This window comes from Aegilops tauschii, chromosome 2 (genome assembly GCF_002575655.3).
Source record: "Aegilops tauschii subsp. strangulata cultivar AL8/78 chromosome 2, Aet v6.0, whole genome shotgun sequence".
Classification (NCBI taxonomy): domain Eukaryota; kingdom Viridiplantae; phylum Streptophyta; class Magnoliopsida; order Poales; family Poaceae; genus Aegilops; species Aegilops tauschii.
In genome coordinates this window covers 37,489,741-37,504,626 of record NC_053036.3, presented here as the reverse complement: position 1 = coordinate 37,504,626, position 14,886 = coordinate 37,489,741, and the positions used below count along the sequence as shown (strand labels likewise).

The 14,886-nt window shown below is 44.9% G+C and overlaps 1 protein-coding gene and 1 long non-coding RNA gene across 3 annotated transcripts; one reads left to right on the top strand and one right to left on the bottom strand.

Annotated features, from left to right (window-relative positions):
- Positions 1 to 395: 395 nt before the first annotated feature.
- On the top strand, positions 396 to 3,751 carry LOC109780094 (IAA-amino acid hydrolase ILR1-like 8). The gene is made up of 5 exons (XM_020338681.4): positions 396 to 796; positions 2,093 to 2,218; positions 2,556 to 2,870; positions 2,989 to 3,117; positions 3,227 to 3,751. The coding sequence occupies exons 1-5, from the start codon at positions 449 to 451 to the stop codon at positions 3,590 to 3,592; spliced, it is 1,284 nt and encodes a 427-aa protein (XP_020194270.1). The 5' UTR covers positions 396 to 448; the 3' UTR covers positions 3,593 to 3,751.
- A 5,497-nt stretch (positions 3,752 to 9,248) lies between these two features.
- On the bottom strand, positions 9,249 to 12,600 carry LOC109780084 (uncharacterized). Of its 2 annotated transcripts, none has more exons than XR_005770398.3 (6): positions 11,482 to 12,600; positions 11,320 to 11,400; positions 11,056 to 11,133; positions 9,778 to 10,026; positions 9,618 to 9,692; positions 9,249 to 9,517 (listed from the first exon to the last, which is right to left on the bottom strand). It is a non-coding gene; the product is annotated as an uncharacterized lncRNA (long non-coding RNA). The 2 variants fall into 2 exon arrangements; XR_012203708.1 differs by having other exon boundaries at positions 11,320 to 11,406; positions 11,482 to 12,525.
- Between the last annotated feature and the right edge of the window lie 2,286 nt (positions 12,601 to 14,886).

Sequence of the window (14,886 nt, the reverse complement as noted above, 5' to 3'; positions counted from 1 at the left end):
TTCAAGGGATAAAAGACGACGAATATAGCTCTAGGACGGTGGTCTTTAGGGTCACGTGCACAAAGATTTTTCGGTTGTCATCGACAATGTCAAGCCGGCTCTGGTGGGGAGCAGGGACAACGACGCTTTGGCAGCTCGTTTTGACGGAGGTAATGGTTGTTTGGTGGTCTAGAGACCTTGATGTGATTTCTCTTATGTTTTAGATGCTTTAAACTTTTGGTGGACACATAAAATAGGTTTGGATCTTCTTCATAAAAAATAAACTTAACAAAAATAAAAGAACATTTCACAGAAATAAAAACCGGCGAGTCAAAGCGCGCCTATACTCCCGGTGGAAATATCAACGGAGGCCACGCGCGAACTATATATATCACGTACATAGTCAATAGTCTTGTGTGTGCTGGGCCGTGAGTGAGCAGAGGATCGAGCAGTTTTCGGTCACGCCCGCATGGCTCGGTTTTCGACTCATCTCGTCGCCTTGTTCCTCTTCTCACATCTCGTGATCCCCTCATCATCGGCGACAACTCGGCTCGGAGCCGATCTCCTCGGCGCGGCGCGCGCGCCTCCGTTCGAATCATGGCTGCGCGGCCTGCGGCGCCGCATCCACCAGCACCCGGAGCTGGCCTTCCAGGAGCACCGCACAAGCGAGCTCGTGCGCGCCGAGCTCGACGCGCTCGGCATTCCATATGTCTGGCCCGTCGCCCAGACCGGCGTCGTGGCGACCATCGCCGGAGGCGGCGGCGGCTCCGGGCCAGTCGTCGCGCTACGGGCGGACATGGACGCGCTCCCCCTGCAGGTCCGTAGTCATATCCTGCATTTCTATATCGTCAGTCGTCAGTCGTCACTAACCATTGTTAGGAACTTAGGATTGCTTCATTCGTTCGTGAGATATGAACCTGTTTGATCCCAACATAATTCAGACTGCTTCCTCTTTTTCTTGGAAAAGAGATGTGCAGAGAACGAATTAGAGTAATTAGGACAGGATGTGAATGTTAATTCTTTTTCAGAAATATAAGTGTCAATGCTAATGCATGGTTGTTATGAAATTAGATTTAGCTAATACACAATTATGTAAACCAAATGACATATCCTCCAACCAGTGTAGCAGTACCATTAGATGGTGCTGCAATTTCTTTTGTCCTTGTGATACCGATAGGTTACCTTGTGATACCGACAGGTGACTCGCTCAGGATTCAGGAACCCAATTTTCTGTTATGCGTCTACATCTCTTTCTTCGAATTCGCACCAATGTGGGTTTAATTCCGTCGTTTTATCTAAGAAGTATCCAAATGTGCTGCAATCAAGTGACCATCATGAAGATTGCCGCAGCAGCCAACCAAAACTATTGCCATCACCGATTAATTATTGTTTGTTTGTTTGTTTGTTGTGCTGCATTATGAAACTTAACCACATAGGAAAAACAGAATGTGGCTTTAGTGACACAAAATGGATAGATCAGCAGCTACATGAGGCGAAACGGAAATTATTAGGTTATGAGGCCAAACAAAACTCTTGTTGTCACCGACTAATTATTGTTTGTTTGTTATGCTGCATCATATCATGAAACCTAACTACATAGGAAACACAGAATGCCGCTTTAGGGACACAAAGCGGATAGATCAGCGCCTCCAATGAGACGAAATGGAAACTATTTTTCCTGTCACCGATTAATTATTGTTTGTTTGTTGTGCTGCATCATATCATGAAACCTAACTACATAGGAAACACAGAATGTCGCTTTAGGGACACAAAGCGGATAGATCAGCACCTACAATGAGACAAAATGGAAAATATTTGGCCCGGGAAAACTAACCTATTTGATATGAATTTTTGTTTTGGATTGTACGTTGTAAGCTGCAAGACAATCGACATCAAGCATTGGTCCAACCAAATACAACATGTTCTATGTGCAGCTTGCACAAAACAGAATTCAATCAACAAGAACCTAGATTCTATCCGAGAATAATCTTTGTTGTACAGTGGTGTATTAATTTGTTACTACCTCCGTCCCATAATATAAGAGCGTTTTTGACACTACACTAATGTTAAAAACGCTCTTATATTATGAGACGGTACGGTGGTCCTTGGGCAGGAATTGGTAGACTGGGAGTACAAGAGCCTCGAAAATGGCAAGATGCATGCTTGTGGACATGATGCCCATGTGACAATGCTTCTAGGAGCTGCCAAGCTACTTCAATCTCGGAAAGAAGATTTAAAGGTAGTTAAAAAACCTACTGCGCTGATCATACTCTTACTTTTAACGTGGTGAAATTCAGACGATTATTACGGTACAGGTAACATGCTATTTGTGTTGGAAATAGTGAGCAATGCTCTTTTGTCAGTCCAAACAATTTTGCTATATAGTTCCATTTCAGTGCTTGTGGGCACCAGGGCTCAACATTATAACTCAGTCAGTTCAGCATATAACTAATACTCTTAACAATATGATGTATCATAATGTGCATCCAAAATAATTCATTTTGAGGTGCATTCAAATTTGTACTACTGAGAGTGAGAAAACAGTTTAATATGTGTCGTTGTTGCTTGACCTTCAGGGTACTGTCAAGCTTGTGTTCCAGCCTGCTGAAGAGGGCTATGCCGGGGCTTACTACATTTTAGAGGAGGGTGTCATCGATAATGTCTCTGCCATTTTTGGCTTGCATGTCTTCCCACATCTTCCTGTAGGGGTTGTCGCATCCCGGCCTGGTCCTTTCCTTGCAGCTGCAGCTCGGTTTACCGCAACAATCACCGGAAAAGGCGGGCACGCCGGTAACCCTCACGATGCCGTTGATCCTGTCATTGCTGCTTCCTCCGCCATTCTCAACCTTCAGCAACTGGTCGCCCGTGAAACCGATCCACTCGAAGCAGCTGTACGTTATTAATATGTCTAGCACATATATTCAGAGGTGGCCAGGCCACCATTAATCCGCATATGAAACCCCAGGGAAGTGAGTGACAACTTGGTCGATGATGTACTACTTCTTTCAGGTAGTGTCTGTTACACAGCTGAGAGGAGGTGATGCTTACAATGTAATTCCCGAATCTGCGTCGTTCGGTGGCACCTTTCGGAGCATGACAGATGAAGGCCTGTCATATCTAATGAAAAGGGTCAAAGAGGTAGGACAAATTATAACATCCGATGCATTTTCTCCTATCTGAAGTTTCCAGTCAATGCTTTCGTCGACCATTTGACATGAGGTACTGACAACCTGATGCCTCTTGGAAGATCATAGAAGCCCAGGCTGCCGTGCATCGCTGTGCTGCCACTGTCGACTTCATGGAGGAGAAGCTAAAGCACTACCCAGCCACCGTCAACGATGAAGGGATGTATGCCCATTCCAAGGAAGTGGCCGAGGCCATGCTCGGGGAAGCTAATGTGAAGGTGGCTCCCCGGAGCATGGGCAGCGAGGACTTCGCGTTCTACGCGCAGAGAGCCGTGGGCGCATTCTTTTTCATCGGCGTAGGCAACGAGACCACCATGGATATGGTTCGTCCCGCGCACTCCCCACATTTCGTCCTCGATGAGGATGTTCTTCCTATTGGAGCTGCGTTTCACGCCGCGGTTGCCATTGAGTACCTGAGCCGCTCTTGAAACTACCAGAGCATGAGTGAAGGTCCGTACGTTCTTGGATTACTAGATCGTTGATGGCGCGTGTTGCTGCACCCGTCTGTTCTAGCTCTCAATTGTTAGGGATATAATATAATTTGTATACCTTTGTTTTAATGGTTTGAAGTATTGTGCTTTCTTGTAGCTTGTGCTTGTGTTAGAGCTTTGTTCTAAGGTCCGACAGACTTTTAGTTGGTTTGAATTAGAGTCTTGTGTACTGGCCCTAAAAAACCTCTCTCGCAAAGGTTCAGGTCATAACATAAAAAAAAATAGAATGTTGAAGACATCAAGAATATTTGAAGATTTTAAACTAAATATAGACGGTATAAATACTTCACATTTGGACAGGGTATATTATCTAAACAATCTCGATCTATTTGAAAGTTCTATGCCTTAGTCTAAAAGATAAAGATTCTATTACCCCAACTGAGAGGGAATCCACCATCTTAGGATAAAAAAATGATGAAATGTTTCCGAAAGAATTGAACAACAGAAATCGTTGACGCTCAAAATTTGAGAAGTTCAATAAACATTGTACACAGGCTGTTCGATTTCACATCTTAGGAAGGAGATATTTACAACAAATGTGAATACAAGTGATGTCAACATGGAACCTTAATTAACAAAGAGCAGGCATCGCAAGCCAGTGATGATGTTACTATAAATAGGTGCAAGTACAAGATATAGAAACTTCTGAAGCAATAACTATCAACAAAGAGGGATAAAGCCAGCTTCTACAAGCTAAATTTAGCATTTGAACAGAAAACTAAATTGATACGACCCTTCTTAGGCACATAAGTTCAGCAACATACATTCTAGATTCTTATTTTTGCTACATCAGCATTTCCCTTTGCTATACCAGTATAGCTGCTCTATGTCTATCATGGGGGATGGCACAAATCAAAGCAAATGGGAGCAGGCTTCTTTTCAGTAGGGGGTCTGGGTCAATCGTTCTAGATTAAGTCCTCACCGATGCTCCGCTGAACTGCAAACAAGTATCATCGGAACTCATCTTCACTTGGGGCCACATTAAAACTCCCATGTGAGCATAAGGTGGATATAAATGTTAGGAGTACCGCCACTTTAAAAAAATTGGATTGCTATGCACAGTTAGTTTCAAACATATAAGCTTGATTCCAGTAGTATATGAACATGACATTAAACATAATATAGAGTTGCTATGAGGAACATAATGATGGAAGAAGGCAGCATGACAGTATATATTACTGGACAAAAATGGAGAAGATGCAGTCTTCAAACCGACACCAACAATACTGGACAAAAAATTATATAATTATTGACGAAAAAGGGTTTCTCCCGCTTTATATATAAAGCAACCATCACCGAACAAGCCGAAACCGGCCAACACACACACACACACACACACAGAGAGAGAGAGAGAGAGAGAGAGAGAGAGAGAGAGAGAGAGAGAGAGAGAGACCCTAGGCTGGATACAAGGACGCTGAAAACAGCAACCCCATCCCAACAAAATCCTAGCAAACATCAGATGAAACACTAAGCACTACTACGGAGTTGTCGGGGCCCTCAACTGTGGGAGAGCCCCTGCGAAGAGGAGAAGCTGTGTATGACGAACAATGGGCTCCAAGGCGGTGCCTTCAACAAGGGAATGACACTGTAGCGTCACCACCGCCCAATCCAAGGATAAGGGTTTCCCTCGGAGCACCACGGCGACAGATGAGATGCCGCGAGGGCGCCTTCAAGAAGGGGACGACGCCAGAACGCCGCCGCCAGCCTGGCAAGAGAGAGCGGGTTTTCACCCCGGCCAACACTCACCGTCATCGGATTGGGTTACGGGCAACCGCAACGCCGCCATTGAACGACACACCCCGGTCAACATCCTGCCCACACGGCCATGGTGACCCCGGACAGTGCCCGAGCCGTGTGCTCCACCCACGAGTACCCCGGCTACCACCAACCTGGCCGCCGCCATGGCATCCGAGCCCCACCCTTATCCATGGATACACCAAACCGACGCGGCCGACCAGAATGGAGCAGAAGACCTCCCTTCCATCCCAAAGCCGACACCTTGGCAGGGTTGGTGTCCTTGGCGGCCAGATCTGGGCCAGGGGAACTCCGGCAGCCACCCGAAGCAGTCGCCAGATGCCACAGAGGGGGCACCCTGACCCCTTCCCGAGTTCCCCTGCCACCTCCGGTAGGCCTCGCGCGCACCCACACCGCACAATGGAGCCACCCCGGACTGATGAGCCCGTAGTAGAAACCGTAGAGGAGGGAGGGAGCTCACCCAAGTCAATCACAGACGAACCGCCGCCGGAAGACTAGGCCACCACGAGGTTGCAGCCACCCTGCTGCAAGCCCCCCTCCCTGCGCCGAGCCCCGGATGGGCCTCCGCCGCCACCCCGCGACGCCCGTCGCCACCCGAGACCGAATCCGCGGGGATCTGGTCGGAGGCACGCCGGCCCGCCACCGCCCAATTTGGCCTTGCCGCGGCGGTCGCCGCCGCGACGCCACCCGGCATCTTTGTCGCCACACTAGTAGAAAACAGGGCCATTGATTCGGGCCTGGCCAGCCATTAGTCCCGGTTCTTCACGAACCGGGACCCATGGGGGGCATTAGTCCCGGTTCGTGAGCCCAGGGGGGCGGCCGGGGCCTTGTGGGCATTGGTCCCGGTTCGTCTGGATCCATTTGTACCGGTTCTAGGCACGAACCGGGACCAATGGGCCGCGCTCCTGGCCAACAGCCATTGGTACCGGTTCGTGCCTAGAACCGGTACAGAAGGGGGGGGGGATTTAGTTCCGGTTCCTGCCATGAACCGGGACAAATAAGTTGCCTATATATACCCCATCGCCGCAGCAGAGCACTCCACAGTGCTCTGTTTTTTGCTGGCCGGCGAGGGGGAGGGCATTGGGTGCTCTAGCTCACCTCCTATGCACATGAGTTGTTCGATGAAATGCCCGAGCCACACTAGTTAAGCTTTCTCATCTCGAAGCTCGACCTCGGAGCTCCATTTTTCCCGAGATTTGTCTAGGTTTAGCGGTCCGTCACACCCCGTCCCCGTTTTCACCGCCGTCGATCGCCCGCGCCGATCTCGTCACCGGCACCACCGTGGTGAGCCTCTTGTTCTTATCTTCTTTCTCATTTTCTTACTTTAGATAGATACTTGTCTGATTTTCTTACTTTAGATAGATACTTGTCTGATTTTCTTACTTTTGACACACATAATTATATATAATGCACGCAGATGAACCGACAATGGATGTACGGTGACAGACACACCTCCGAGTACATTAAGGGCCTGCATAATTTTCTCGAAGTGGCTGAGGCAAACAAGCAGAATGGTTTTATGTGTTGTCCATGCCCTAAATGTGGGAATACGAAGTCTTACTCTGACCGGAAAATCCTTCACACCCACCTGCTTTACAAGGGTTTCATGCCACACTATAATGTTTGGACAAGGCACGGAGAAATAGGGGTTATGATGGAAGACGGCGAAGAAGAAGAGGACGATGACAACTATGTGCCCCCTGAATACGGTGATGCTGCAACAGGGGGAGCTGCTGAAGATCAAGAGGAACCAGACGATGTGCCCGATGATGCTGCAACGGGGGAAGCTGCTGAAGATCAAGAGGAACCAGATGATGTGCCCGATGATGATGATCTCCGCCGGGTCATTGTCGATGCAAGGATGCAATGCGAAAGTCAAAAGGAGAAGCTGAAGTTCGATCGCATGTTAGAGGATCACAAAAAGGGTTGTACCCCAATTGCGAAGATGGCAACACAAAGCTCGGTACCGTACTGGAATTGCTGCAGTGGAAGGCAGAGAATGCTGTGCCTGACAAAGGATTTGAGAAGCTACTGAAAATATTGAAGAAGAAGCTTCCAAAGGATAACGAATTGCCCAACAGTACGTACGCAGCAAAGAAGGTCGTATGCCCTCTAGGATTGGAGGTGCAGAAGGTACATGCATGCCCTAATGACTGCATCCTCTACCGTGGTGCGTACGAGGATTTGAACGCATGCCCGGTATGCGGTGCATTGCGGTATAAGATCAGACGAGATGACCCTGGTGATGTTGACGGCGAGCCCTGCAAGAAGAGGGTTCCTGCGAAGGTGATGTGGTATGCTCCTATAATACCACGGTTGAAACGACTGTTCAGAAACAAAGAGCATGCCAAGTTGATGCGATGGCACAGTGAGGACCGTAAGAAAGACAGGAAGTTGAGAGCACGCGCTGACGGGTCGCAGTGGAGAAAAATCGAGAGGGAGTATTGGGCTGAGTTTGCACGTGACCCAAGGAACGTATGGTTTGGTTTAAGCGCGGATGACATTAATCCTTTCGGGGAGCAGAGCAGCAACCACAACACCTGGCCCGTGACTCTATGTATGTATAACCTTCCTCCTTAGATGTGCATGAAGCGGAAGTTCATTATGATGCCAGTTCTCATCCAAGGCCCTAAGCAACCCGGCAACGACATTGATGTGTACCTAAGGCCATTAGTTGAAGAACTTTTACAGCCGTGGAATGGAAACGGTGTGCGTACGTGGGATGAGCACAAACAGGAGGAATTTAACTTGCACGCGTTGCTGTTTGTAACCATCAACGATTGGCCCACTCTGAGTAACCTTTCAGGACAGACAAACAAGGGATACCACGCATGCACGCACTGTTTAGCTGACACTGAAAGTATATACCTGGACAAATGCAGGAAGAATGTGTACCTGGGCCATCGTCAATTTCTTCCGACCAACCATCAATGTCGAAAGAAAGGCAAGCATTTCAAAGGAAAGGCAGATCACCGGAAGAAGCCCGCCATGCGTACCGGTGATCACGTACTTGCTATGGTCAATGATTTACACGTAATCTTTGGAAAGGGTCCCGGCGGACTAGCTGTTCCGAATGACGCCGAGGGACGTGCACCCATGTGGAAGAAGAAATCTATATTTTGGGACCTACCCTACTGGAAAGACCTAGAGGTTCGCTCTTCGATCGACGTGATGCACGTGACGAAGAACCTTTGCGTGAACCTACTAGGCTTCTTGGGCATGTATGGGAAGACAAAAGATACAGCTGAGGCACGGGAGGACCTGCAACGTTTGCACGAAAAAGACGGCATGCCTCCAAAGCAGTATGAAGGTCCTGCCAGCTACGCTCTTACCAAAGAAGAGAAAGAAACACTACAAGAAAATCTGCATGTAGAGACGTCAAATTCCATGGCTAGAGACTTGGTATTTCATCTCTAGGCAATTGTAGAGTCGATTTGGTAAAGCGTCCTTGGAGCGTCTTCCCATGGACCGTCTCAAAACCGGTAGACACGCTTGCTAAGCGCGTGTACATGACATGGGACGTTTTATTGAGACGTTCAAAGTCGTCTCTATACATGTCGAGACGTTATGTTAGACACGCTCAAAGCACGTCTCCACGGGAGTAGAGGTTTCATCATGTACCCGATGCTTATACACGCTATGTTGAGACGTCATATTCGTTTCTAAATATACATAAGTTTTTCTGTAGCTATGAATTATTTTACATTAAATAATATTTGGTTTACTTTGACTTTATGTTTCATCACTTCTAATTTGATTAATTCATCATGACACATATGCATGCGCGGTCTGATCAAATGTCATTACATGAAAACCTCGGTTCACATCACCAATTCCATTCGCACAAGCATCCTCACTAGAAAATCCAGTGGACTAATTAGTAGGAACAAATACATGTATTAAAAGTGTGCGGAGTTCACAACTGAATCAAATCAGACATTCATATGAAAGATACAAATAAATAAGAAAATATCCTGCAAACTAGAACCAAGTTTTCCTATGATGCTAAAATCTATACATAATTCATTATATTTGTTCATTTAAAAATTAATCCATCTGCAGCTGCTCCTGGATCCTGCAATGCAGTCCTCTAAAGCCTTAGCTTTCCTGAAAAGAAAGGAAACAAAGAAAAGTTTACATGAACATAAGCTTTTGGACTAGTGCACGATGAAATGTTCTTTGATGAATTGTAAGAGATGTACCATACCATTGTTTTCTGGTTGTGTTGGAGTAGGAATGTTTTTGTAGTGTTGTTGGAGCGATTGGCTCGGGTATTTTTGACCTAAAAATTTACAATGATTCTTCATAAATTATATACCTTAATGGACATTGGAGCATACCCGATGCTTGTATGGAAGTGGACTTACATGTGATTGAGGCCAAGCAATAACATAATCAATAGTATCCCTTACTGTCTGGATTGGATTATTTTCATACAATCTAATAAGTCTCTCATCGTCAAGATTTGGAATGCTGTGATGAATAGAAACACCAACATATTGCTCTCCAAGCATGCTTCCTCAAACTACATATGTGATATGTTTATTCACTAAAGTTCCTCTGGCCACGACTTCACTTGTTAATATGAACAGAAAACAATTACTTCAATCTTTTCCCTATTATTTCAAGAAAAATCGCACTTATTTCAGTAAGAATACGCATGAATGGACACACTAATCAGGGAATATAATTGATAGGTCTTTATCATATATAACAAATGCACTAGATTGTCAACCTTATTATGTACATATTGATTCTACCTGGTTCCTAGTTGTACCATATACACTTCTAAATTGAACTCTTTTCTATGTCAGCTCCAGGATTTTACATAGTGCTCATCAGTGATATTATTACGGGAAAACTTTGTTTTTGCCACTCTATCTTTTGCCTACTTTTCTTATGCCACTCTAGAATTTGACATATCACTTTTACCACTCTTAGTTTTTGACAATACATCACAAATGCCATTCAGTGGCAAAAGCAATAACTTTTTATTTCACTTTTGCCACTCTAGATTTTGACAACGTATCGCAATTGCCACTCTAAAATTATTGCTTTTGCCACGGAATGGTAATTGTGATGTATTGTAAAAAACTAAGTGGCAAAAGTGAAATGTCAAATTCTAGAGTGGCATAAGCAAAGTGGTCAAAAGCTAGAGTGGCAAAAACAAAGTTTTCCCATGACAAAGAGGCGAACTCATCTTATCATGTACTCCCTCCGTTCCTAAATATAAGTCTTTTAGACATTTCAAATGGACTACAACATACAGATGTATGTAGACATATCTTAGAGTGTAGATTCAGTCATATTGCTCCGTATGTAGTCACTTGTTGGAATCTCTAGAAAGACTTATATTTGAAAACAGAGGGAGTACTACAGATTTCCATGATTATCTCATTTTGTTGCATTAGGGTCACATGCTACTGCTGCTGCTACTAGTTCATGAGTACCATTTATTCTTTTGTGAAACTAGTATTAGCAGTTCATTGAAAATAAATAGTATTAGCACATGTATTACCAAAATCTTGGAAATAATTATTTCCATGATGATATCATGTTGCTTGTAAAAAAACAACAGCAGGCAAAATACCCTACTTGTACAAAACAGGACACTACGTTTCTTCGGATATGTGGTTTGAGTATACCTGGCTAGTGAACTGCTCGTCTTGGTATGGTTGATTCTGCACCTTGATTAGCCCTATCAAACTTTTCAATGTGTGCCTCTACAGTTGAGGTTCCTTTCAGTTGTAAGTAAACTTGTACTCCCTCTGTAAACAAATATAAGAGTGTTTAGATCACTATTTTAGTGATCTAAACACTCTTATATTTCTTTACGGAGGGAGTACAAAATAAAGGCATTGTTTAATAGCGAAGCAGAAATTTATGTACACGCAGACATTGTTTGATACCTTAGCAATGATGTGTTCATGTAGTAAAGACGATCTGGTGTGATCCTCTTTGGTTCTCGCACAATTGCTAGGATGCAATTCCTGCAACTTATGATGAACAATTGTTTTTAAGTATTAGAAAAAACTAGCGCTAACTTAGTAGTGAAGAAACTATTGCATCACCTGCATAACATTCTGTGGAGCATCCACATTGTCAGGTGCTTCTACATGTGGTAGGTCACTGCCAACAACTCTTCTGCTGAACCTGAAACAAGAACATGATAATAATATATTAATACCCACACTTTATCTTCGGAGAAAGAGATGTATACCAACTTCATCACTTCCCACGACTACAATTTTATTTCTCCATTTCTGTCCAGAGAATTTTTGCTTATGAACAAATCCATCGTACTCAGCTCATTTCTAGTCTTCTACATTATACTTGATATTATATCTTGGCCAAAACAATGATAAAATCATAAATTAATCGATAAGATAATGAAGGGAAAGTGTGTATATAAGCATATGTCAAGGTCATGCATTGCACTGCATTATCTATATAAACAACTAAACCATGTGAGATGGAATAGGAAAATAACTGTAAGTGGCAGAAAACTGCATACATACAGCTTGAGTCATGTTCTTACTAGCATGCAAGGAATGTAGAGCGACCACATAGAATGTCTCCATTTCTCCAACATTAGCTATACTACGCAATAAAAAACAAAAGAAATTTGACCTTTTGTTTTCTTAGCTGATAGTACTAACAATCAGAGATTGTCGTCTCTTTGTAGGTTCAAGCCAAATGGCTTATTTATATGTTCCACAACAAATCCAGTTTCCTTAATGACCAGTTAAGGGTCTTTGGCTATTATAAATACCCATCAGTTTTTCAGATATGATCTAGGTGTTTGAAAACACAATTATACAGAGAAGGGTCTAGATATGGTAAAAGGATAAGGTGCGTACAGTAAAGGAATTTCGGGATTATTACAGACTGCTACGCTTTGAGGCGAGGCCGGACACTAAGAGCTACACAGGCCACAACCACGTGCTTTTTCTTTTCGAGGAATGAGTGCTACGCGAGGCTGCTGTAGTGTTGCATGCTTGCTCTGTATCTTCATTGTTGCTCTATATCCGGTCTGCTGCGTGCTATGCGAGACTAGGCTTCTTAGAATATTTTTTCCCTCTAATCCTGGGCGGGCCACGGCCAATTTGGCCTTGCCGTAGCTCCGCCAGTGATTACAGTATATATCAGGGTTAGAGGTACTGAGGTTGTATGATTGAATTTGTTGTATAGTGAAACAAATGGTTCGCCAGAGTGGTCGGCATGTCTGTGTGCACCTGTTGCTTGAACTATGTTTAGGGTTTACTGCCATCTATTTCTGTTGTGAGAAGATCATAGAAACAAAACGTGTTGGGTGAAAATATGGATGTAAAAAATTGCATATTTCGTTGTACAAGTTAACTAAAACCATGATATCTCTGCAATGTGTGTGGCTCTTGGCTATATACTAGCTTTTCATCTGACTGCAACTTGTTGACCATTTAATTCAGTAGTTTTGTTGTGCAGAAAAAATGCCATCTGACTGTCACATCACAGTGTGTCACTGTCAAATTACTAGTCATGGATGATTACCATTTAGCATTGTCACCGCCAATCCTCCTTTGATCCCTTCTGTTACCGAACAGCCTGGTGAATGGGAAGATTATACAGGGATTGGAAACTGAAACCCCATGGGGAATAGAGTCGCAGGAGGGGTTAATCTGAAACCGTAGGTGTTGATTCGGCGAATCAAACCCCAAGAACCGAACATGCCCTAAATGAAGGAGGCTAATTTCACTGATTTAATGCTAAAATTATAGAGGAGATGGGATTCAAGGAATCACCTGCTTGACGGGGCGGATGTCTGAAGATATTGGACGGTGCCGAGAGCTGCCTGTGGACGGTTTAGCGACGCAACACACGGTGGAGCTTCTGGCAGAGGATGACCTCGGCATGGATGCAACTTGGTGATGGTGACGATGACGTCCGTGAGGAGCGCGGCTTGTCGACGGTGAGGAAGTCGGACGCCGACGGGGCTCCAACTGGCAAGATTGTTGGCGGAGGAGAAAAGGAAGTCACCGGCAGAGTCCGGAGCTCGCGGCGGAGGTTAGCACTTGGGTGAGCATCCACGGCGCCGTATGTGGGAATGGGCGGCGCACAGGATGGGCAGGTGCCGGCGTAGATTGGAACTGATCCGGAGGTGGGGAGATGGCGGCGTGGGGTGGGAAAAAGACGCGGAAGGATTACGTGGAGCGGAAATAATCCAGCAGAAACGCGGGAAGCCTAGGCGGTAAACAAAAATAGGAACCCCAATTTGATAAAGCGAAAAATAGTTTGCGTGCACAATTTTTTTTAGTATTTTTAAAATAATTAAAACAAATGGTAATACAAGCCCCTAATATCCGTTCGATCTACAATAAATAGTATATCCCCTCCATGAAAAATATAGTATAAGACGTTCATACTCTATTCTGGTTCAGATGCATGTGGATGTATTTTAATATATTTGTTCACTCACTTAAGTACATATGCAGTTCATAATGAAATATCTAAAATGTCTTATATTTGTGTATGGAGGGAATAATTTTGAGGAGTTTCACCGTCGGCAGGCAGCCAAAGCCACCTAACACTGGTAAGTAATGTACCAGGGATGGGCCTCCCGTCCGCTATTCATAGCGATTTTGCGTCCGCCACTGGTACTCTGTTCTGGAGTTGTGGCAGCTGGGAGCTCCGGCTGGGAAGAGCGGCGTCGAGCCGCGGAGGAGCTCTGGCTTACGGCAACTCCTTCGAGCAGCATGGGAGCAAAATCGAGCCACAGAGGAGTTTGTGACAAGGTGAGCGTCGGTTGGGCCCACTAGCAGTGTGGCAACCTGCCTATTAGGTATGTTCGGTTCCGGGATTATTAGATACTCCCTCCGTTCCATATTACTTGTCTCTTAAACGGATGTATCTAGCACTAAAATATGTCTAGATACATCCGTTTGAGCGATAAATAATATGGATTAGAGGGAGTAGTTCGTTTTAGAAGATTAGAAAATAAATAAATGCGAAGAGTATTACAAAGGTTATCCAAGGGACCGATTGGAATCTACACTAGAGCTCGTTAATTCATACTACTAGGTAGATGGGAGATCAGAAGTTCATCTAGGCTACAAAGCATTGGATCTGTGGGCTTATAGGCACACGCCATCCTCCAGCACTGGCATGCTCGCCGCTGCATGCCTTCTCAGTGGTGGCCGATGCTCCTCTGCGGTTAATCCTATCTTTTAGTACCTCCACTCACCTTGTGATTGCACTGATTTGAAATCAATCACATGATACGCTATGTTCAGCAGATAGTCTCTCATGGCTTACACCTTCGACATGCTCTTTCCAACGTTCTTTTTTGCTTTCTTGGATGATGTCTGGGTGTTGGATCGGTCGAGGGCCCAGGCTTCTGCAAGATTGGGGTCATTGCGGTCTAGTACCACTAAATGGAGAAATTATATTTGTGCAGCTGACCAAATTGACAGTTTGGCGCAAGCACACATGCGACAATG

Excerpts from the sequence above, each read along its gene's own strand:
- LOC109780094 (XM_020338681.4), top strand. The coding sequence starts at position 449 with ATGGCTCGGTTTTCGACTCATCTCGTCGCCTTGTTCCTCTTCTCACAT. Across the intron at positions 797-2,092 it reads TGGACGCGCTCCCCCTGCAG|GAATTGGTAGACTGGGAGTA; the intron begins GTCCGTAGTCAT and ends GTCCTTGGGCAG. Across the intron at positions 2,871-2,988 it reads CCGATCCACTCGAAGCAGCT|GTAGTGTCTGTTACACAGCT; the intron begins GTACGTTATTAA and ends TACTTCTTTCAG.